This window comes from Oncorhynchus keta, unplaced genomic scaffold (genome assembly GCF_023373465.1).
Source record: "Oncorhynchus keta strain PuntledgeMale-10-30-2019 unplaced genomic scaffold, Oket_V2 Un_contig_5170_pilon_pilon, whole genome shotgun sequence".
Classification (NCBI taxonomy): Eukaryota; Metazoa; Chordata; class Actinopteri; order Salmoniformes; family Salmonidae; genus Oncorhynchus; species Oncorhynchus keta.
In genome coordinates, this window is record NW_026288150.1 from 30,638 (window position 1) to 53,335 (window position 22,698).

At 47.3% G+C, this 22,698-nt stretch overlaps 1 protein-coding gene across 1 annotated transcript in view; it reads left to right on the forward strand.

Moving 5' to 3' along the window:
• cand1 (cullin-associated and neddylation-dissociated 1) overlaps positions 1-22,329 on the forward strand; it is a 33,840-nt gene extending 11,511 nt beyond the window's left edge. Inside the window, exons 6-18 of the mRNA XM_052509918.1 lie at positions 6,049-6,167; positions 6,326-6,423; positions 6,629-6,891; positions 7,052-7,425; positions 10,110-10,265; positions 11,300-11,395; positions 12,304-12,524; positions 12,674-12,849; positions 13,468-13,563; positions 16,010-16,179; positions 17,696-17,860; positions 19,294-19,401; positions 20,625-22,329. Coding sequence (XP_052365878.1) covers positions 6,049-6,167; positions 6,326-6,423; positions 6,629-6,891; positions 7,052-7,425; positions 10,110-10,265; positions 11,300-11,395; positions 12,304-12,524; positions 12,674-12,849; positions 13,468-13,563; positions 16,010-16,179; positions 17,696-17,860; positions 19,294-19,401; positions 20,625-20,849 — 2,267 coding nt within the window. The 3' untranslated portion in view covers positions 20,850-22,329. The remainder of the gene's footprint in view (positions 1-6,048; positions 6,168-6,325; positions 6,424-6,628; positions 6,892-7,051; positions 7,426-10,109; positions 10,266-11,299; positions 11,396-12,303; positions 12,525-12,673; positions 12,850-13,467; positions 13,564-16,009; positions 16,180-17,695; positions 17,861-19,293; positions 19,402-20,624) is intronic.
• Positions 22,330-22,698: the final 369 nt, after the last annotated feature.

The window sequence follows — 22,698 nt, forward strand, 5'->3', positions numbered from 1 at the left end:
AGAATGGGTAACCTACTATATAAAACAGGCAGGCATCGAGGCATTCAGTTACTGTTCCATTAGAATGGGTAACCTGCTATATAAAGCACACAGGCATCGAGGCATTCAGTTACTGTTCCATTAGAATGGGTAACCTACCATATAAAGCACACAGGCATCAGGGCATTCAGTTACTGTTCCGTTAGAATAACCTACGGTGTGGCGGTTCTAGTATCTCAAACGGCCTCCTGGAGTTTTCACGCACGACAGTGTCTAGGGTTTACAGAGAACGGTGCGACAAACACTAACATCCAGTCAGCGGCAGTCCTGTGGGTGGGAAACACCTCGTTGATGAGATGTCCAAGGAGGATTATGCAAGCTAACAGGTGGAACACAAACAGGAAAATAACTGCTCAGAACTCACAACGTGTCGGTCCTTGTCACCGATTGGCTATTGCAGCAGACGACCACCCTGGGTTCCTATGAGCTAAAAACAAGAAGAAGCTGCTCCATTGGGCAGGCCATCACCAACACTGGACAATTGAAGAATGGAAAAACACCAATTTGAGCAATGTTTCAGTGCCCTGAAGAATTCAGGCTGTTCTGGATGCAAAGGGGGGTCTGACTCGGTACTAGATGGTTATACTGAATGTGAATCTGAAATTTGTCCCCCAGACGCCACACACACACACACACACACACACACACACACACACACACACACACACACACACACACACACACACACACACACACACTAGGCTGGAAGCAGCGTTGGAATAGCTACAGAGCTACATTTGCCCTGGAGCATCTCTTGCTCAAGGGCACAATGGCAGTAGTTGGCATCCCGAGATTCTGATCTCACTCCTGCCAGACTTTTACCCCGGGCCAGCCTGGGCTCTCACCCAACATCTCTGTGCTGGTCCCAGGAACAAAGCTCCCGTCATGGGTACGTTCTCCGGCCTCATCCATCTGGTCTGGAGGTCACTCTCTCTCTGACGGAGGCTGACTGACTCAGACTGTTTTTGGTTCTTATGAAACTATGACATTAAATGCCTTTCACGTCTTAGTGGAATGAGAGTTATTGAGTTGACAGGAAATATGCTGGAGTAGAAAGTGAATTATTTGACCCAGTCAACGTGTTACCCTAGAGGAATAGATTGATATTTGATTCAGAGTCAACGTGTTACCCTAGAGGAATAGATAGATTGATATTTGACCTAGGCTGCACGTGTTACCCTAGAGGAATAGATAGATTGATATTTGACCTAGTCAACGTGTTACCCTAGAGGAATAGATAGATTGATATTTGACCTAGTCAACGTGTTACCCTAGAGGAATAGATTGATATTTGACCGAGTCAGTTACGTGTTACCCTAGAGGAATAGATAGATTGATATTTGACCCAGTCAACGTGTTACCCTAGAGGAATAGATAGATTGATATTTGACCTAGTCAACGTGTTACCCTAGAGGAATAGATAGATTGATATTTGACCTAGTCAACGTGTTACCCTAGAGGAATAGATTGATATTTGACCGAGTCAACGTGTTACCCTAGAGGAATAGATAGATTGATATTTGACCTAGTCAACGTGTTACCCTAGAGGAATAGATAGATTGATATTTGACCTAGTCAACGTGTTACCAATTGAAGAGGAATAGATTGATATTTGACCTAGTCAGCGTGTTACCCTAGAGGAATAGATTGATATTTGACCGAGTCACGTGTTACCCTAGAGGAATAGATAGATTGATATTTGACCTAGTCAACGTGTTACCCTAGAGGAATAGATAGATTGATATTTGACCTAGTCAACGTTTACCCTAGAGGAATAGATTGATATTTGACCTAGTCACGTGTTACCCTAGAGGAATAGATAGATTGATATTTGACCTAGTCAACGTGTTACCCTAGAGGAATAGATAGATTGATATTTGACCTAGTTAACGTGTTACCCTAGAGGAATAGACAGATTGATATTTGGACTGGGGAAAGCAAGGAGTCCTCAGGTCAGGTAGTCCTGAGGCATGGTTCTAGGGCTCAGGTCCTCCGAGAGTGAGAGAAAGAGGAATTAGAGTGCATACTTAAATTCACACAGGACACCGGATAAGACAGGAGAAATACTCCAGATATAACAAACTGACCCTAGCCCCCGACACATGAACTACTGCAGCATAAATACTGGAGGCTGAGACAGGAGGGGTCAGGAGACACTGTGGCCCCATCCGATGATACCCCAGAACAGGGCCAAACAGGAAGGATATAACCCCACCCACTTTGCCAAAGCACAGCTTCCCCCACACCACTAGACAAGGCCGAGTATAGCCCACAAAGATCTCCGCCACGGCACAACCCAAGGGGGGCGCCAACCCAGATAGGAAGATCACATCAGTGACTCAACCCACTCAAGTGACGCACCCTTCCTAGTGACTGTATGAAAGAGCCCTATTAAGCCAGTGACTCAGCTCCTGTTATAGGGTTAGAGGCAGCGAATCCCAGTGGAGAGAGGGGAACCGGCCAGGCAGAGACAGCAAGGGCGGTTCGTTGCTCCAGAGCCTTTCCGTTCACCTTCACACTCCTGGGCCAGACTACACTCAATCATATGACCCACTGAAGAGATGAGTCTTCAGTAAAGACTTAAAGGTTGAGACCGAGTCTGTGTCTCACATGGGTAGGCAGACCGTTCCATAAAAATGGAGCTTTATAGGAGAAAGCCCTGCCTCCAGCTGTTTGCTTAGAAATTCTAGGGACAATTAGGAGGCCTACGTCTTGTGACCGTAGCGTACGTGTAGGTATGTAGGGCAGGACCAAGTCAAAGTGATAGGTAGGAGCAAGCCCATGTAATGCTTTGTAGGTTAGCAGTAAAACCTTGAAATCAGCCCTTGCTTTGACAGGAAGCCCGCCTAGGGAGGCTAGCACTGGAGTAATATGATCAAATTTTTTGGTTCTAGTCAGGATTCTAGCAGCCGTATTTAGCACTAACTGAAGTTTATTTAGTGCTTTATCCGGGTAGCCAGAAAGTAGAGCATTGCAGTAGTCTAACCTAGAAGTAACAAAAGCATGGATTAATTTTTCTGCATCATTTTTGGACAGAAAGTTTCTGATTTTTGCAATGTTACGTAGATGGAAAAAAGGCTGTCCTTGATATGTTCGTCAAAAGAGAGATCAGGGTCCAGAGTAACACCGAGGTCCTTCACAGTTTTATTTGAGATTGACTGTACAACCATTAAGATTAATTGTCAGATTCAACAGAAGATCTCTTTGTTTCTTGGGACCCTAGAGGATTAGATAAGAGTGGTAGTTTTGCATGTTGTTATTGCTGGCTGCAGCCATAGTGTCTTTCCCTTTAGACAAACACAGGTGATTTATCGCGGCTGGTTCAGAGGAAAATGGCATATGTCGACAGGCAACAGAGAAGATTTAATAACTTGTTCTGTCCTTTCTAAATGACCTTTTTTTTGACTCACTGGGAATGTTCCCCCGGTCGTATTGACTCTCTCTCACTGGGAACCTTCCCCCGGTCGTATTGACTCTCTCACTGGGAACCTTCCCCTGGTCGTATTGACTCTCTCTCACTGGGAACCTTCCCCTGGTCGTATTGACTCTCTCACTGGGAACCTTTCCCCCGGTCGTATTGACTCTCTCACTGGGAACCTTCCCCCGGTCGTATTGACTCTCTCACTGGGAACCTTTCCCCTGGTCGTATTGACTCTCTCTCACTGGGAACCTTCCCCTGGTCGTATTGACTCTCTCTCACTGGGAACCTTCCCCCGGTCGTATTGACTCTCTCTCACTGGGAACCTTCCCCCGGTCGTATTGACTCTCTCTCACTGGGAACCTTCCCCCGGTCGTATTGACTCTCTCTCACTGGGAACCTTCCCCCGGCCGTATTGACTCTCTCACTGGGAACCTTCCCCTGGTCGTATTGACTCTCTCACTGGAAACCTTCCCCTGGTCGTATTGACTCTCTCTCACCGGAAACCTTCCCCTGGTCGTATTGACTCTCTCTCACTGGGAACCTTTCCCCTGGTCGTATTGACTCTCTCTCACTGGGAACCTTCCCCTGGTCGTATTGACTCTCTCACTGGGAACCTTCCCCTGGTCGTATTGACTCTCTCACTGGGAACCTTCCCCTGGTCGTATTGACTCTCTCTCACTGGGAACCTTCCCCTGGCCGTATTGACTCTCTCTCACTGGGAACCTTTCCCCTGGTCGTATTGACTCTCTCACTGGGAACCTTTCCCCTGGTCGTATTGACTCTCTCTCACTGGGAACCTTTCCCCTGGTCGTATTGACTCTCTCTCACTGGGAACCTTTCCCCTGGTCGTATTGACTCTCTCTCACTGGGAACCTTTCCCCGGTCGTATTGACTCTCTCTCACTGGGAACCTTCCCCTGGTCGTATTGACTCTCTCTCACTGGGAACCTTTCCCCTGGTCGTATTGACTCTCTCTCACTGGGAACCTTCCCCTGGTCGTATTGACTCTCTCTCACTGGGAACCTTTCCCCTGGTCGTATTGACTCTCTCTCACTGGGAACCTTCCCCTGGTCGTATTGACTCTCTCTCACTGGGAACCTTTCCCCTGGTCGTATTGACTCTCTCTCACTGGGAACCTTTCCCTGGTCGTATTGACTCTCTCTCACTGGGAACCTTCCCCTGGTCGTATTGACTCTCTCTCACTGGGAACCTTCCCCCGGTCGTATTGACTCTCTCACCGGGAACCTTTCCCCTGGTCGTATTGACTCTCTCTCACCGGGAACCTTTCCCCGGTCGTATTGACTCTCTCTCACCGGGAACCTTCCCCCGGTCGTATTGACTCTCTCTCACTGGGAACCTTTCCCCTGGTCGTATTGACTCTCTCTCACTGGGAACCTTCCCCTGGTCGTATTGACTCTCTCTCACTGGGAACCTTTCCCTGGTCGTATTGACTCTCTCTCACTGGGAACCTTTCCTCTGGTCGTATTGACTCTCTCTCACTGGGAACCTTCCCTGGTCGTATTGACTCTCTCTCACTGGGAACCTTTCCCTGGTCGTATTGACTCTCTCTCACTGGGAACCTTCCCCTGGTCGTATTGACTCTCTCTCACTGGGAACCTTTCCCCTGGTCGTATTGACTCTCTCACTGGGAACCTTTCCCCTGGTCGTATTGACTCTCTCACTGGGAACCTTTCCCCTGGTCGTATTGACTCTCTCACTGGGAACCTTTCCCCTGGTCCTATTGACTCTCTCTCACTGGGAACCTTTCCCCTGGTCGTATTGACTCTCTCTCACCGGGAACCTTTCCCCTGGTCGTATTGACTCTCTCACTGGAAACCTTCCCCTGGTCGTATTGACTCTCTCACCGGGAACCTTTCCCCTGGTCGTATTGACTCTCTCTCACCGGGAACCTTTCCCCTGGTCGTATTGACTCTCTCTCACTGGGAACCTTTCCTCTGGTCGTATTGACTCTCTCTCACCGGGAACCTTTCCCCTGGTCGTATTGACTCTCTCTCACCGGGAACCTTTCCCCTGGTCGTATTGACTCTCTCTCACTGGGAACCTTCCCCCGGTCGTATTGACTCTCTCTCACTGGGAACCTTCCCCCGGTCGTATTGACTCTCTCTCACTGGGAACCTTCCCCCGGTCGTATTGACTCTCTCTCACTGGGAACCTTCCCCTGGTCGTATTGACTCTCTCTCACTGGGAACCTTCCCCTGGTCGTATTGACTCTCTCTCACCGGGAACCTTTCCCCTGGTCGTATTGACTCTCTCTCACTGGGAACCTTCCCCGGGCGTATTGACTCTCTCTCACCGGGAACCTTTTTATTTTTAGTAAAAAAGCTCTCTGTTTTATTTTCTGTTCCCTGAAACACTGTTCAGGTTTCTGACCTCACCAGCACCTCCTAGACTCGTTCCTTTTAATATTCTAATTCATTGGGCCAGTTTCCCGGACACACGTTCCACCCAGTCCTGGACTAAAACGCACTTTCAATGGAGGAACGAGTCTAGGAATAGACTTAATCTGCACCCTCCAATGTGCATATTGACTAAACTAACCTAATCTCCTCTCTCTCTCTCTCCTAACAGGAATCATCTTCTCTCTCAACGACAAGTCCAGCTCGTCCAACCTGAAGATCGATGCCCTGTCCTGTCTGTATGTGGTCCTGTGTAACCACCAGCCCCAAGTCTTCCACCCTCATGTCCAGGTGGGGTAATAGGACTGATGTTGATCATATCATGGATCATCAGTGCTCTTGAAATAGTCTCAGAACTCTCACTGAGGGGGTCCACCCACAATGTTTTATTTATCTGTCAATTGTGAAGTGACACTTGAATAAACTTGTCTAACCTTTGCCCTCCGCAGGCCCTGGTGCCGCCCGTGGTGGCGTGTGTAGGAGACCCCTTCTATAAGATCACCTCTGAGGCCCTGCTGGTCAGCCAACAGCTGGTCAAGGTCATCAGGTAAGGTTATCTATTGTAATAATACACGTGTATTGATGTGTTCTCTTGTTCAGTAGAATAACTACACGGTTTACCAGAGGTAACTTCAGGTGAGTGTTGCTGTTTTTTTCATTCCGTCTGTACGTTTATTTTTTTTAAATTCTGTTTTAATCTGCTGCAACCTCGTGGCCCACAATGAATCTTTGGTCAATGTGAAACTTCTCAGACCTCTGGACCAGCCGGAGAGGAACACCTTCGATGCTTCTCCCTACATCACTGACCTCTTCACCTGCACCATCAAACGCCTCAAGGCCGCCGACATCGACCAGGAAGTGAAAGAGAGGGCCATTTCCTGTATGGGTCAGATCATCTGTAACCTAGGAGACAGCCTGGGGGACGACCTCCCTGGGACGCTGCACATCTTCCTGGAGCGACTGAAGAATGAGATTACCAGACTGACGACGGTCAAGGCCCTCACGCTCATCGCAGGTCGGGAGGCGATGATGTTGAGAAGTCCATATGGCGAATTTTCAGAATCTGTCGAGGGCTGATCTTAATGGCTTAACAATTTGTTTACTAATAAATCAGTTTCCCTGCTAGATAAGTGTGTGTGTGTACTTTTCATACTTGCTCTCCTCCCTAATCACAGGCTCCACGTTGAAGATCGACCTTCGACCTATCCTCGACGAGGCGGTGCCCATCCTGGCGTCGTTCCTGCGTAAGAACCAGCGGGCGCTGAAACTGAGCACCCTGGCCGCGCTGGACATCCTGGTGAAGAACTACAGCGACAGCGTGACTCCGGCCATGATCGACGCGGTGCTGGCCGAGCTGCCTCCGCTGATCAGCGAGAGCGACATGCACGTGTCCCAGATGGTCATCAGCTTCCTGACCACCCTGGCCCGGGTCCACCCTCTCTCCCTGGCTAAGATCGGGGGGTCGTCCATCCTCTCGGAGCTCATCTCTCTGGTCAGGTCTCCTCTGCTGCAGGGAGGGGCCCTCAGTGCCATGCTAGAGTTCTTCCAGGTATATATGGTTACCAGTTCCAGTTTGAACAGATAAGGGAATGATATCTAAACGTCTAGGACAGAGGGTGGATGAGTTCAATTGAGGTACTGTGTTTGTAAAATAGTTTGAGAACCGCTTGTAAAATCAGCTGAAAGATGATCAGGTACTTAGGCCTACTTTGTCCCTAGTAGATGATCAGGAAGTTAGGGTCTACTTTGTCCCTAGTAGATGATCAGGTAGTTAGATCCTACTTTGTCCCTAGTAGATGATCAGGTAGTTAGGGCCTACTTTGTCCCTAGTAGATGATCAGGTAGTTAGGGCCTACTTTGTCCCTATAGAAGATGTTTTATAGATTCTCAAATTGTCACTGTTCATTCTGTTTTTCGGGCTCTGGTAGGTACAGGGACATCCTCTCTGGGTTAGGGTTGTATTAAAAGCTGTTTTACTGTGTCCTCTCCCAGGCTCTGGTAGGTACAGGGACATCCTCTCTGGGTTAGGGTTGTAATTAAAAGCTGTTTTACTGTGTCCTCTTCCAGGCTCTGGTGGGTACAGGGACATCCTCTCTGGGTTAGGGTTTTAATTAAAAGCTGTTTTACTGTGTCCTCTCCCAGGCTCTGGTGGGTACAGGGACATCCTCTCTGGGTTAGGGTTGTAATTAAAAGCTGTTTTACTGTGTCCTCTCCCAGGCTCTGGTGGGTACAGGGACATCCTCTCTGGGTTAGGGTTGTAATTAAAAGCTGTTTTACTGTGTCCTCTCCCAGGCTCTGGTAGGTACAGGGACATCCTCTCTGGGTTAGGGTTGTAATTAAAAGCTGTTTTACTGTGTCCTCTCCCAGGCTGTGGTGGGTACAGGGACATCCTCTCTGGGTTAGGGTTGTAATTAAAAGCTGTTTTACTGTGTCCTCTCCCAGGCTCTGGTGGGTACAGGGACATCCTCTCTGGGTTAGGGTTGTATTAAAAGCTGTGTTACTGTGTCCTCTCCCAGGCTCTGGTGGGTACAGGGACATCCTCTCTGGGTTAGGGTTGTATTAAAAGCTGTTTTACTGTGTCCTCTCCCAGGCTCTGGTGGGTACAGGGACATCCTCTCTGGGTTAGGGTTGTAATTAAAAGCTGTTTTACTGTGTCCTCTCCCAGGCTCTGGTAGGTACAGGGACATCCTCTCTGGGTTAGGGTTGTATTAAAAGCTGTTTTACTGTGTCCTCTCCCAGGCTCTGGTGGGTACAGGGACATCCTCTCTGGGTTAGGGTTGTAATTAAAAGCTGTTTTACTGTGTCCTCTCCCAGGCTCTGGTGGGTACAGGGACATCCTCTCTGGGTTAGGGTTGTATTAAAAGCTGTTTTACTGTGTCCTCTCCCAGGCTCTGGTGGGTACAGGGACATCCTCTCTGGGTTAGGGTTGTATTAAAAGCTGTTTTACTGTGTCCTCTCCCAGGCTCTGGTGGGTACAGGGACATCCTCTCTGGGTTAGGGTTGTATTAAAAGCTGTTTTACTGTGTCCTCTCCCAGGCTCTGGTGGGTACAGGGACATCCTCTCTGGGTTAGGGTTGTAATTAAAAGCTGTTTTACTGTGTCCTCTCCCAGGCTCTGGTGGGTACAGGGACATCCTCTCTGGGTTAGGGTTGTAATTAAAAGCTGTTTTACTGTGTCCTCTCCCAGGCTCTGGTGGGTACAGGGACATCCTCTCTGGGTTAGGGTTGTATTAAAAGCTGTTTTACTGTGTCCTCTCCCAGGCTCTGGTGGGTACCGGGACATCCTCTCTGGGTTAGGGTTTTAATTAAAAGCTGTTTTACTGTGTCCTCTCCCAGGCTCTGGTGGGTACAGGGACATCCTCTCTCCCAGGGGTTAGGGTTGTATTAAAAGCTGTTTTACTGTGTCCTCTCCCAGGCTCTGGTGGGTACAGGGACATCCTCTCTGGGTTAGGGTTGTATTAAAAGCTGTTTTACTGTGTCCTCTCCCAGGCTCTGGTGGGTACAGGGACATCCTCTCTGGGTTAGGGTTGTATTAAAAGCTGTTTTACTGTGTCCTCTCCCAGGCTCTGGTGGGTACAGGGACATCCTCTCTGGGTTAGGGTTGTATTAAAAGCTGTTTTACTGTGTCCTCTCCCAGGCTCTGGTGGGTACAGGGACATCCTCTCTGGGTTAGGGTTGTAATTAAAAGCTGTTTTACTGTGTCCTCTCCCAGGCTGTGGTGGGTACAGGGACATCCTCTCTGGGTTAGGGTTGTATTAAAAGCTGTTTTACTGTGTCCTCTCCCAGGCTCTGGTAGGTACAGGGACATCCTCTCTGGGTTAGGGTTGTAATTAAAAGCTGTTTTACTATGTCCTCTCCCAGGCTCTGGTAGGTACAGGGACATCCTCTCTGGGTTAGGGTTGTAATTAAAAGCTGTTTTACTGTGTCCTCTCCCAGGCTCTGGTAGGTACAGGGACATCCTCTCTGGGTTAGGGTTGTATTAAAAGCTGTTTTACTGTGTCCTCTCCCAGGCTGTGGTGGGTACAGGGACATCCTCTCTGGGTTAGGGTTGTATTAAAAGCTGTTTTACTGTGTCCTCTCCCAGGCTCTGGTAGGTACAGGGACATCCTCTCTGGGTTAGGGTTGTAATTAAAAGCTGTTTTACTATGTCCTCTCCCAGGCTCTGGTAGGTACAGGGACATCCTCTCTGGGTTAGGGTTGTAATTAAAAGCTGTTTTACTGTGTCCTCTCCCAGGCTCTGGTGGGTACCGGGACATCCTCTCTGGGTTACATGGACCTGCTCCGTATGCTGACCGGTCCAGTCTACGCCCAGAGTGCTGCTCTAACGCACAAACAGTCCTACTACTCTATCGCTAAATGTGTGGCCGCCCTGACCCGCGCCTGTCCTGATGTAGGTTCACTGTTCTGCTGACCTTTAGACATACTTCCTGTGTTATGTTTGTATTTATGTTCTCCTGGACCTCCTTCCTGTGTTCTGGACTTTCAGACCTCCTTCCTGTGTTCTGTTCTCCTGAAGGACATTCAGACCTCCTTCCTGTGTTCTGTTCTCCTGAAGGACATTCAGACCTCCTTCCTGTGTTCTGTTCTCCTGAAGGACATTCAGACCTCCTTCCTGTGTTCTGTTCTCCTGAAGGACATTCAGACCTCCTTCCTGTGTTCTGTTCTCCTGAAGGACATTCAGACCTCCTTCCTGTGTTCTGTTCTCCTGAAGGACATTCAGACCTCCTTCCTGTGTTCTGTTCTCCTGAAGGACATTCAGACCTCCTTCCTGTGTTCTGTTCCCCTGAAGGACATTCAGACCTCCTTCCTGTGTTCTGTTCTCCTGAAGGACATTCAGACCTCCTTCCTGTGTTCTGTTCCCCTGAAGGACATTCAGACCTCCTTCCTGTGTTCTGTTCCCCTGAAGGACATTCAGACCTCCTTCCTGTGTTCTGTTCCCCTGAAGGACATTCAGACCTCCTTCCTGTGTTCTGTTCTCCTGAAGGACATTCAGACCTCCTTCCTGTGTTCTGTTCTCCTGAAGGACATTCAGACCTCCTTCCTGTGTTCTGTTCTCCTGAAGGACATTCAGACCTCCTTCCTGTGTTCTGTTCCCTGAAGGACATTCAGACCTCCTTCCTGTGTTCTGTTCTCCTGAAGGACATTCAGACCTCCTTCCTGTGTTCTGTTCCCTGAAGGACTTTCCAGACTGAAGGACTCCTTCCTGTGTTCTGTCCTGTGTTCTGTTCCCCTGAAGGACTTTTATTGCCTTTTTTGTTTTTGGTGTTTTTTTCAATCTCAGATTTTTGGTTTGATTATTTCCTCTTGTTTTGTTTCTTTTTGTTTGTTCATTATCTCAACATAATGTTTTATAATGTGATCACTGCCCTAAAGCTTTTTTCCATATTTAATGCATTTTAAATAAAGTTTGATTTGTATTTGTAGGAGGGTCCTGCCGTGGTAGGCCAGTTCATCCAGGATGTGAAGAACTCTCGGTCGACAGACTCCATCAGGCTGCTGGCTCTGCTGTCACTGGGAGAGGTGGGTCACACTTTTTAAATATAAATATTCAAATAAACAAAAGGTGTGTGTGCATGTCTAAGGCATTTTATGGTTGTGGGCCTCCCGAGTGGCGCAGTGGTCTAAGTAGCTGTGTCATTAGAGATTCTGGGTTCGAGTCTAGGCTCTGTCTCAGCCCGGCCGCGACCGGGAGACCCATTGGGCGGCGCACAATCGGCCCAGTCGTCCGGGTTAGGGGAGGGTTTCGCCGGCAGGGATGTCCATGTCCCGTCGTGCACTAGCGACTCCTGTGGCGGGCCGGGTGCAGTGCACGTTGACCCGGACGCCAGGTGTACAGTGTTTTCTCTGACACATTGGGTGCAGTTGGCTTCCGGGGTTAAGAACTTATAGGCGTTGTGTGAAGAAGCAGTGCTAATAGTGGGGCTTGGTTGGGTTGTGTTTCGGGAGGACGCACGGCTCCTGACTTATAGTGGTTTTCGCCTGGTAGTCTGGGTTTGATGTCCGTACGGGAGTTGCAGTTTGATGAGACAAGACTGTAACTACCAATTGGAAACCACAAAATTGGGGAGAAAAAGGGGTACAACAATTTGAGTTTTACTGCTGCTGGTAGTGGGACTAATAGTGGGTTTGATGGTAGTGGAACTTATAGTGGGTTTACTGCTGCTGGTAGTGGGACTAATAGTGGGTTTGATGCTAGTGGGACTAATAGTGGGTTTGATGGTGGTGGGACTAATAGTGGGTTTGATGCTAGTGGGACTAATAGTGGGTTTGATGCTAGTGGGACTAATAGTGGGTTTGATGACTAGTGGGACTAATAGTGGGTTTGATTGTAGTGGGACTAATAGTGGTGTTTAACTGTAGTAGGCTGGTGTCAGATGTCATGACTAGTATCAGTCGTGAAGGAATCATTCATAATGTCTCTGTGGTAGGTGGGACACCACGTAGACCTGAGCGGCCAACCGGAGCTCAAGACGGTCATCCTGGACGCCTTCTCTTCCTCCTCCGAAGAGGTCAAGTCTGCCGCATCCTACGCCCTGGGATCCATCGCCGTGGGCAACCTGCCGGAATACCTGCCCTTCGTTCTGGGGGAGATCTCGGGACAGCCCAAGAGGCAGTACCTGCTGCTACACTCACTCAAAGAGATCATCAGGTAGGACAGTCCGGCGGGTTAGAGAGGTGTGGAACCCGAAAGGTCGCGGGGTTCAAGTCCCGGGTCGGATGACTGAACTGGCTAATTGCGCGGGGGTTGCGGTTTTCACCTTGGTGACCAAAATAGCGTCTCTGTTCTGTTCTCTCCAGCTCGGCGTCTGTGACTGGTCTGAAACCCTACGTCGAGGGAGTATGGACCCTGCTGTTGAAGCACTGTGAGTGTGCCGAGGAGGGCACCAGGAACGTGGTCGCAGAATGTCTGGGGAAACTCACCCTCATAGACCCAGAAACCCTGCTGCCCCGACTTAAAGGATACCTGCTCTCAGGTGAGGAATAGGAACGTGGTAGCAGAATGTCTGGGGAAACTCACCCTCATAGACCCAGAAACCCTGCTGCCCAGACTTAAAGGATACCTGCTCTCAGGTGGGGAATAGGAACTCCCTGCTGGTTTCCATTGGCCCGTTTTGATTGGCAAGACCTGATTTAAAAAATATATATATATATATATATATACTAATATTTAAATACTAATATTTAAATACTAATATTTAAATACTAATATTTAAATACTAATATTTAAATACTAATATATATATATATATATATATATATATATATATATATATATATATATATATTTAAATACTAATATATATATATATATTAATATTTAAATACAGGTGGTTCATTGTGCATGATATGAATCATTTCATGTAAAGAAATATGCCCTGGGTGTTAATTTACTATGATATTACAGGTATGTGATGTGAAATATGCCCTGGGTGTTAATTTACTATGATATTACAGGTATGTGATGTGAAATATGCCCTGGGTGTTAATTTACTATGATATTACAGGTATGTGATGTGAAATATGCCCTGGGTGTTAATTTACTATGATATTACAGGTATGTGATGTGAAATATGAATGGTTTCTGTCTCCAGGATCATCTTATGCCAGAAGCTCAGTCGTGACGGCAGTGAAGTTCACCATCTCAGACCACCCACAGACAATAGACCCTCTCCTGAAAAACTGCATAGGTGTGTGTCATCTCTACTATGTAATCTATTCCTTAGCTATCTACTGCTAACCTGTCCTCTGGAACAGGCAGACTACTACTGCTATGGTATCTATATCTGAATGTTGTTACTGAGACAGACAGACTGCTATGGTATCTATATCTGAATGTTGTTACTGAGACAGACAGACTGCTATGGTATCTATATCTGACTCTTTTTACTGAAACAGACAGACTGGTATGGTATCTAATGACATACTGACCCTAGCCTCCGGCACAGACTATTACAGCATAAATACAGTGCATTCAGAAAGTGTTCAGACCCTGGACTTTTTCCACATTTTGCTACGTTACAGCCTTATTCTAAAATTGATTAACTATTAGTTTTCCCCCTCATCAATCTACACACACAATGACATCACACTACCCCATAATGACATCACACTACCCCATAATGACATCACACTACTCCATAATGACATCACACTACCCAATAATGACATCACACTACCCCATAATGATAAAGCAAAAACAGGTTTTAGACATGTTTACAAATGTAAAAAAAAAAAAAAAAACGGAAATATAACATTTACATAAGTATTCAGAACCTTTACTCAGAACTTTATTGAAGCACCTTTGGCAGTGATTACAGCCTCGAGTCTTCTTGGGCATGACACTTCAAGCTTGGCTCACCTGTATTTGGGGAGTTACTCCCATTCTTCTCTGCAGATCTTCTCAAGCTCTGTTAGGTTGGGTGGGGAGCGTCGCTGCACAGCTATTTTCAGGTTTCTTCAGAGATATTCGATCAGGTTCAAGTCTGAACTCTGGCTGGGCCACTAAAGAACATTCTGAGACTTGTCCCGAAGCCACTCCTGCATTGTCTTGGATGTGTACTTACGGTCTTTGTCCTGTTGGAAGGTCAACCTCCCCCCCAGTCTGAGGTCCTGAGCGCTCTGGAGCAGGTTTTCATCAAGGATCTCTCTGTACTTTGCTCCGTTCATCTTTCCCTCGATCCTGACTAGTCTCCCAGTCCCTGCCGCTGAAAAACAACCCCACAACATGATGCTGCCACCACCATGCTTCACTGTAGGGATGGTGCCAGGTTTCCTCCAGACGTCATGGTCTGAAAGTCTTTAGGTGCCTTTTGGGAAACTCCAAGCAGTCTGTCATGTGCCTTTTACTGAGAAGTGGCTTCCGTCTGGCCACTCTACCATGAAGGCCTGATTGGTGGAGTGCTGCAGAGGTGGTTGTCCTTCTGGAAGGTTCTCCCATCTCCACAGAGGATCTCTGGAGCTCTGTCAGAGTGACCATCGGGTTCTTGGTCTTCTCCCTGACCAAGGCCCTTCTCCCCGACTGCTCAGTTGGGCCGGGTGGCCAGCTCTAGGAAGAGTCTTGGTAGTTCCAAACTTCTTCCATTTCAGAATGATGGAGAATGCTGCAGAAATAGTACCCTTTCCCAGATCTGTGCCTCGACATAATCGTGTCTCTGAGCTTTACGGACAATTCCTTCAACCTCCATGGCTTGGTTTTTGCTCTGACATGCACTGTCAAATGTAGGACCTTATAAAGACAGGCGTGAGCCTTTCCAAATCATGTCCAATCAATTGAATTTACCACAGTTGGACTCCAATCAAGTTGTAGAAACATCTCAAGGATGATCAATGGAAACAGGATGCACCTGAGCTCAATGTCTCTTAGTCTCATAGCAAAGGGTCTGAATACTTATGTAAATAAGGTATTTCTGTTTTTATTTGTAATACATTTGTAAACCTGTTTTCGCTTTGTCATGATGGGGTATTGTGTGTAAATTGATGAGGGGATATTTATTTAATCCATTTTAGAATAAGGCTGTAATGTAACAAAATGTGGAACAAGGGGAAGGGGTCTGAATACTTTACTGTACTGGAGACCGAGACTGATGTTTTTACTGAGACAGACTGAGGAAATATAGACGAGAGGAGCTTTTCATTTGACTTCATATATTGATGTTAATTGTATACAGTGGGGCAAAAAAGTATTTAGTCAGCCACCAATTGTGCAAGTTCTCCCACTTAAAAAGATGAGAGAACATCACTGCTCTAGAGGAGATCTGCATGGGGGAATGGGCCAAAATACCAGCAACAGTGTGTGAAAACCTTGAGAAGACTTACAGAAAACATTTGACCTCTGTCATTGCCAACAAAGGGTATATAACAAAGTATTGAGAAACTTTTGTTATTGACCAAATACTTATTTTCCACCATAATTTGCGAATAATTTCATAAAAAATCCTACAATGTGATTTTCTGGATTTTTTTTCCCTTCTCATTTTGTCTGTCATAGTGGATGTGTACCTATGATGAAGATTACAGGCCTCTCTCATCTTTTTAAGTGGGAGAACTTGCACAATTGGTGGCTGACTAAATACTTTTTTGTCCCACTGTATGTGAAAGGTTCATTATGACCGACTGTGTTGTTCTGTATTCCAGGTGACTTCTTGAAGACGTTGGAGGACCCGGACCTGAACGTGCGGCGGGTTGCCCTGGTAACCTTCAACTCCGCAGCCCATAATAAGCCCTCTCTCATCAGAGACCTACTGGATACGGTCCTGCCACACCTCTACAACGAGACCAAAGTCCGCAAGGAACTCATCAGAGAGGTACGGGACGAACCAAGCTTGATGTTCCTCTTCTGCTTCAGTTGTTCACACCTTCTGTCGTTCTTCATCTTCTCTTCCCTTGTTTTCTGTTATCTCTAGGTTGACATGGCTTTCATTGGTGCTTCGCTTCACTTCCTGCCTTCCTGCCTTCCTGCCTTCCTGCCTTCCTTCCTTCCTTCCTTCCTTCCTGCCTTCCTTCCTTCCTTCCTTCCTTCCTTTGTCTGTTATCCTTCTGTCGTTCTTCATCTACTCTTCCCTTTGTTTTCTGTTATCTCTAGGTTGACATGGCTTTCATTGGTGCTTCCCTTCCTTCCTGCCTTCCTACCTTCCTTCCTTCCTTCCTGCCTTCCTGCCTGCCTGCCTGCCTTCCTGCCTGCCTTCCTGCCTGCCTTCCTTCCTGCCTTCCTTCCTTCCTGCCTTCCTTCCTGCCTTCCTTCCTGCCTTCCTACTTTTGTCTGTTATCCTTCCTTTCGTGTTTTGTTGTTTTAAGTTTTATTGACAAGTTTTATTTACTTGCAATTCTTGTCCTCTGTCGTCGTTCTACCTTTTAGTTGAGTTACTTTAGATAAGAGGGTCTTCTAAATGACCTGTCTTCTCCCCCAGGTTGAGTTACTTTAGATAAGAGGGTCTTCTAAATGACCTGTCTTCTCCCCCCAGGTTGAGTTACTTTAGATAAGAGGGTCTTCTCCCCCAGGTTGAGTTACTTTAGATAAGAGGGTCTTCTCCCCCCCAGGTTGAGTTACTTTAGATAAGAGGGTCTTCTCCCCCCCAGGTTGAGTTACTTTAGATAAGAGGGTCTTCTCCCCCCCAGGTTGAGTTACTTTAGATAAGAGGGTCTTCTCCCCCCCAGGTTGAGTTACTTTAGATAAGAGGGTCTTCTTAATGACCTGTCTTCTCCCCCCAGGTTGAGATGGGTCCCTCTAAACACACAGTGGACGATGGTCTTCTTAATGACCGGTCTTCTACCCCCAGGTTGAGATGGGACCCTCTAAACACACAGTGGACGATGGTCTTCTTAATGACCTGTCTTCTCCCCCCAGGTTGAGATGGGACCCTTTAAACACACAGTGGACGATGGTCTTCTTAATGACCTGTCTTCTCCCCCCAGGTTGAGATGGGACCCTTTAAACACACAGTGGACGATGGTCTTCTTAATGACCTGTCTTCTCCCCCCAGGTTGAGATGGGTCCCTTTAAACACACAGTGGACGATGGTCTTCTTAATGACCTGTCTTCTACCCCCAGGTTGAGATGGGACCCTTTAAACACACAGTGGACGATGGTCTTCTTAATGACCTGTCTTCTCCCCCCAGGTTGAGATGGGACCCTTTAAACACACAGTGGACGATGGTCTTCTTAATGACCTGTCTTCTCCCCCCAGGTTGAGATGGGTCCCTTTAAACACACAGTGGACGATGGTCTTCTTAATGACCTGTCTTCTCCCCCCAGGTTGAGATGGGTCCCTCTAAACACACAGTGGACGATGGTCTTCTTAATGACCTGTCTTCTACCCCCAGGTTGAGATGGGACCCTTTAAACACACAGTGGACGATGGTCTGGACATAAGGAAGGCAGCGTTTGAGTGCATGTACACACTCCTGGACAGCTGTCTAGACAGGCTAGACATCTTTGAGTTCCTCAACCACGTAGAAGACGGACTCAAGGACCATTACGACATCAAGGTATCCTGAACAGCTTCCTGACAGGACTTCAACAATAGCCTGCCTGGAGAGAGAGGTAGTCTGTATGTAGATCAGACAACAGGAGAGAGAGAGAGGTAGTCTGTATGTAGATCAGACAACAGGAGAGAGAGAGAGAGGTAGTCTGTATGTAGATCAGACAACAGGAGAGAGAGAGAGGTAGTCTGTATGTAGATCAGACAACAGGAGAGAGAGGTAGTCTGTATGTAGATCAGACAACAGGAGAGAGAGAGAGGTAGTCTGTATGTAGATCAGACAACAGGAGAGAGAGAGAGGTAGTCTGTATGTAGATCAGACAACAGGAGAGAGAGAGAGGTAGTCTGTATGTAGATCAGACAACAGGAGAGAGAGGTAGTCTGTATGTAGATCAGACAACAGGAGAGAGAGAGAGGTAGTCTGTATGTAGATCAGACAACAGGAGAGAGAGAGAGGTAGTCTGTATGTAGATCAGACAACAGGAGAGAGAGAGAGAGGTAGTCTGTATGTAGATCAGACAACAGGAGGAGGAGGAGAGAGAGAGAGGTAGTCTGTATGTAGATCAGACAACAGGAGAGAGAGAGAGGTAGTCTGTATGTAGATCAGACAACAGGAGAGAGAGAGAGAGGTAGTCTGTATGTAGATCAGACAACAGGAGAGAGAGAGAGGTAGTCTGTATGTAGATCAGACAACAGGAGAGAGAGAGGTAGTCTGTATGTAGATCAGACAACAGGAGAGAGGGAGGGAGGTAGATCAGACGACAGGAGAGAGGGAGGGAGGTAGATCAGACGACAGGAGAGAGGGAGGTAGATCAGACGACAGGAGAGAGGGAGGGAGGTAGATCAGACGACAGGAGAGAGGGAGGGAGGTAGATCAGACGACAGGAGAGAGGGAGGGAGGTAGATCAGACGACAGGAGAGAGGGAGGGAGGTAGATCAGACGACAGGAGAGAGGGAGGTAGATCAGACGACAGGAGAGGGGAGGTAGATCAGACGACAGGAGAGAGGGAGGGAGGTAGATCAGACGACAGGAGAGAGGGAGGGAGGTAGATCAGACGACAGGAGAGAGGGAGGGAGGTAGATCAGACGACAGGAGAGAGGGAGGGAGGTAGATCAGACGACAGGAGAGAGGGGAGGGAGGTAGATCAGACGACAGGAGAGGGGAGGTAGATCAGACGACAGGAGAGAGGGAGGTAGATCAGACGACAGGAGAGAGGGAGGTAGATCAGACGACAGGAGAGAGGGAGGGAGGTAGATCAGACGACAGGAGAGAGGGAGGGAGGGAGGGAGGGAGGTAGATCAGACGACAGGAGAGAGAGGGAGGGAGGTAGATCAGACGACAGGAGAGAGGGGGTCTGTATGATTTAAAAAGACAGGCTGTATAATGCATCACAGGGCCTGTATTGAGGAGTGTTGGTTTATGGGGATGTTGTTTATCAGATGCTGGCGTTCCTGATGCTGGCTAGACTCTCCACTCTGTGTCCCAGTGCTGTGCTACAGAGGTTGGACAGACTGGTTGAGCCGCTACGCGCCACCTGCACCACCAAGGTGAGACCAGACACACTGTCCCTGGTATAGTACCATTCACAGAGACCAGACACACTGTCCCTGGTATAGTACCATTCACAGACACCAGACCCAACACTGTCCCTGGTATAGTACCATTCACAGACACCAGACCCAACACTGTCCCTGGTATAGTACCATTCACAGACACCAGACCCAACACTGTCCCTGGTATAGTACCATTCACAGACACCAGACCCAACACTGTCCCTGGTATAGTACCATTCACAGACACCAGACCCAACACTGTCCCTGGTATAGTACCATTCACAGACACCAGACACACTGTCCCTGGTATAGTACCATTCACAGAGACCAGACACACTGTCCCTGGTATAGTACCATTCACAGAGACCAGACACACTGTCCCTGGTATAGTACCATTCACAGACACCAGACCCAACACTGTCCCTGGTATAGTACCATTCACAGAGACCAGACCCAACACTGTCCCTGGTATAGTACCATTCACAGAGACCAGACCCAACACTGTCCCTGGTATAGTACCATTCACAGAGACCAGACCCAACACTGTCCCTGGTATAGTACCATTCACAGAGACCAGACACACTGTCCCTGGTATAGTACCATTCACAGAGACCAGACACACTGTCCCTGGTATAGTACCATTCACAGAGACCAGACACACTGTCCCTGGTATAGTACCATTCACAGAGACCAGACACACTGTCCCTGGTATAGTACCATTCACAGAGACCAGACACACTGTCCCTGGTATAGTACCATTCACAGAGACCAGACACACTGTCCCTGGTATAGTACCATTCACAGAGACCAGACACACTGTCCCTGGTATAGTACCATTCACAGAGACCAGACACACTGTCCCTGGTATAGTACCATTCACAGAGACCAGACACACTGTCCCTGGTATAGTACCATTCACAGAGACCAGACACACTGTCCCTGGTATAGTACCATTCACAGAGACCAGACACACTGTCCCTGGTATAGTACCATTCACAGAGACCAGACACACTGTCCCTGGTATAGTACCATTCACAGAGACCAGACACACTGTCCCTGGTATAGTACCATTCAGAGACCAGACACACTGTCTGTCTCTCTCTCTCTCTCACCCCTCTCTCTCTCTCTCTCTCACCCTGTCTCTCTCTCACCCTGTATCTCTCTCACCCTGTCTCTCTCTCACCCTGTCTCTCTCTCACCCTGTGTCTCTCCCCCAGGTGAAGGCCAACTCAGTGAAGCAGGAGTTTGAGAAGCAGGATGAGTTGAAGCGGTCAGCCATGCGGGCTGTGGTCGCCCTCCTCACCATCCCCGAGGCGGAGAAGAGTCCCCTGATGAGCGAGTTCCAGTCCCAGATCTCCTCCAACCCTGAGCTGGCTGCCATCTTTGAAAACATCCAGAGAGACTCGTCCTCTGCTAACATGGAGTCCATGGACACCAGCTAAACTATGACTCTCCCACAATCCCCCTCTTCTTCCTTTCATTCCCAAAACATGATGCCGCAACAGCAACAAAAAATACCTAGGAGGAGGGGGGACCCTTTTATCAATCGTTCCATGATGCATTGCACTGAATCAGCAACAGTTATAGGAGAAAAATAAAAAATAATTGAACTTTAAAACAAAACAAATTGTAAAACAAAAAATAAAAGTAAAAGAAAGTTTCTCTTTAAAGCTTTTAAGCTCATCACCACATTTCTCATTTCTAAAAAAAAAACAACTTAAAAAAAAAACACGAAATAAATCAGTTTTTGGTTTGTTCCATCGTTCCTTTGTTTTTGTTTGTGTTTTGTAATAATTCCTGAATCCCAGCGGTACCTCCCAGGTAGATGTTTGGATGCTGCAGAGGGACTGTTTAATGCTGAGATGATGACACATATGAACTGACTTAAATGGAACCGGACTGACTGCCTACAGCTTAACTCTACGAACGATGGGATATATATATATATATACATATACACACGGCTCCTAACATACAAGACAGGAGACTTGACTAACATGGGGTCTGAAGGGGTTACATCTATAAAGTTACAGCATATTGACTTCTATGGTTTCTGGACCGTCACTTTGTTTTTTTGAGTTTTTGTTACCATGGTTCTTACCGGATCAGATTGGGTTGAATTGAATGGGGGAGGGGTTTATTTTGTTTTTGTTACCATGGTTCTTACCGGATCAGATTGGGTTGAATTGAATGGGGGAGGGGTTTATTTTGTTTTTGTTACCATGGTTCTTACCGGATCAGATTGGGTTGAATTGAATGGGGGAGGGGTTTATTTTGTTTTTGTTACCATGGTTCTTACCGGATCAGATTGGGTTGAATTGAATGGGGGAGGGGTTTATTTTGTTTTTGTTACCATGGTTCTTACCAGATCAGATTGGGTTGAATTGAATGGGGGAGGGGTTTATTTTGTTTTTGTTAACATGGTTCTTACCAGATCAGATTGGGTTGAATTGAATGGGGGAGGAGGGTTTATTTTGTTTTTTTTTGTTGCAAGAATTGAATGTCATTATCTGTGTTTTATTTGTCTTGTCGGCTGTTGGTTAGAACAAAGCTTGGTTGGTGGGGGGAGATTCACACACTCAGAAGAGGTGATGTTTAAAATTGTGTTCAGAAATCTTCTATTAAAGAGGTGTGAGAGACATGGTCAGAACAGGGTGTTCTGTTGAATTAAGTGGATAAATATTGAGAAATATTTTTGGGCCCTCATTTTTAATTTGTACATGTCTCTTGCATCAACTGGTGGTTGGTTGAGCAGAGGTCATTTGACCTTTGACTCCATTAGCATGTTCAAAACCACTCGATAAGGGAAGGAGTGCGTCTTCGACAGGGCAGCACCGTACCTCGGGTGAAAGCCCAGCATTAGGAACAGACCTCTCTGTATGTGGACAGGAGTACATTTTGTGAATAAAAAGCGTGAACTGATTTCTTATAGCGTCCAGATCCAGCAACATCAAATTGTATTTGTCCCACGCGCCCAATAATACAACGGTTGTAGACCTTAAACTGACAAGCCTCACGTTATGTATTCCTTGGTGTAGAGTCTCTACCCTCACTAATGTAGAGGTTATGAGTAAACACAGAAGTTAAAACAGCCAATACAACGGGGGGTGTACCTGGAGCCGATGTTACTGCTCTATTCCTTATCCTGTCATGTGAGTCACAAATGCCTCCCTCTTCCCTATATAGTGCACTGCTTTTGAGGGGGAGAAAGGTTAACCTTTTTCAGGACGCTCTTATGTTTCAACGAAATGACCATCAGTCTGATGTCCCCCACTGAGAGGCAGTCTGATG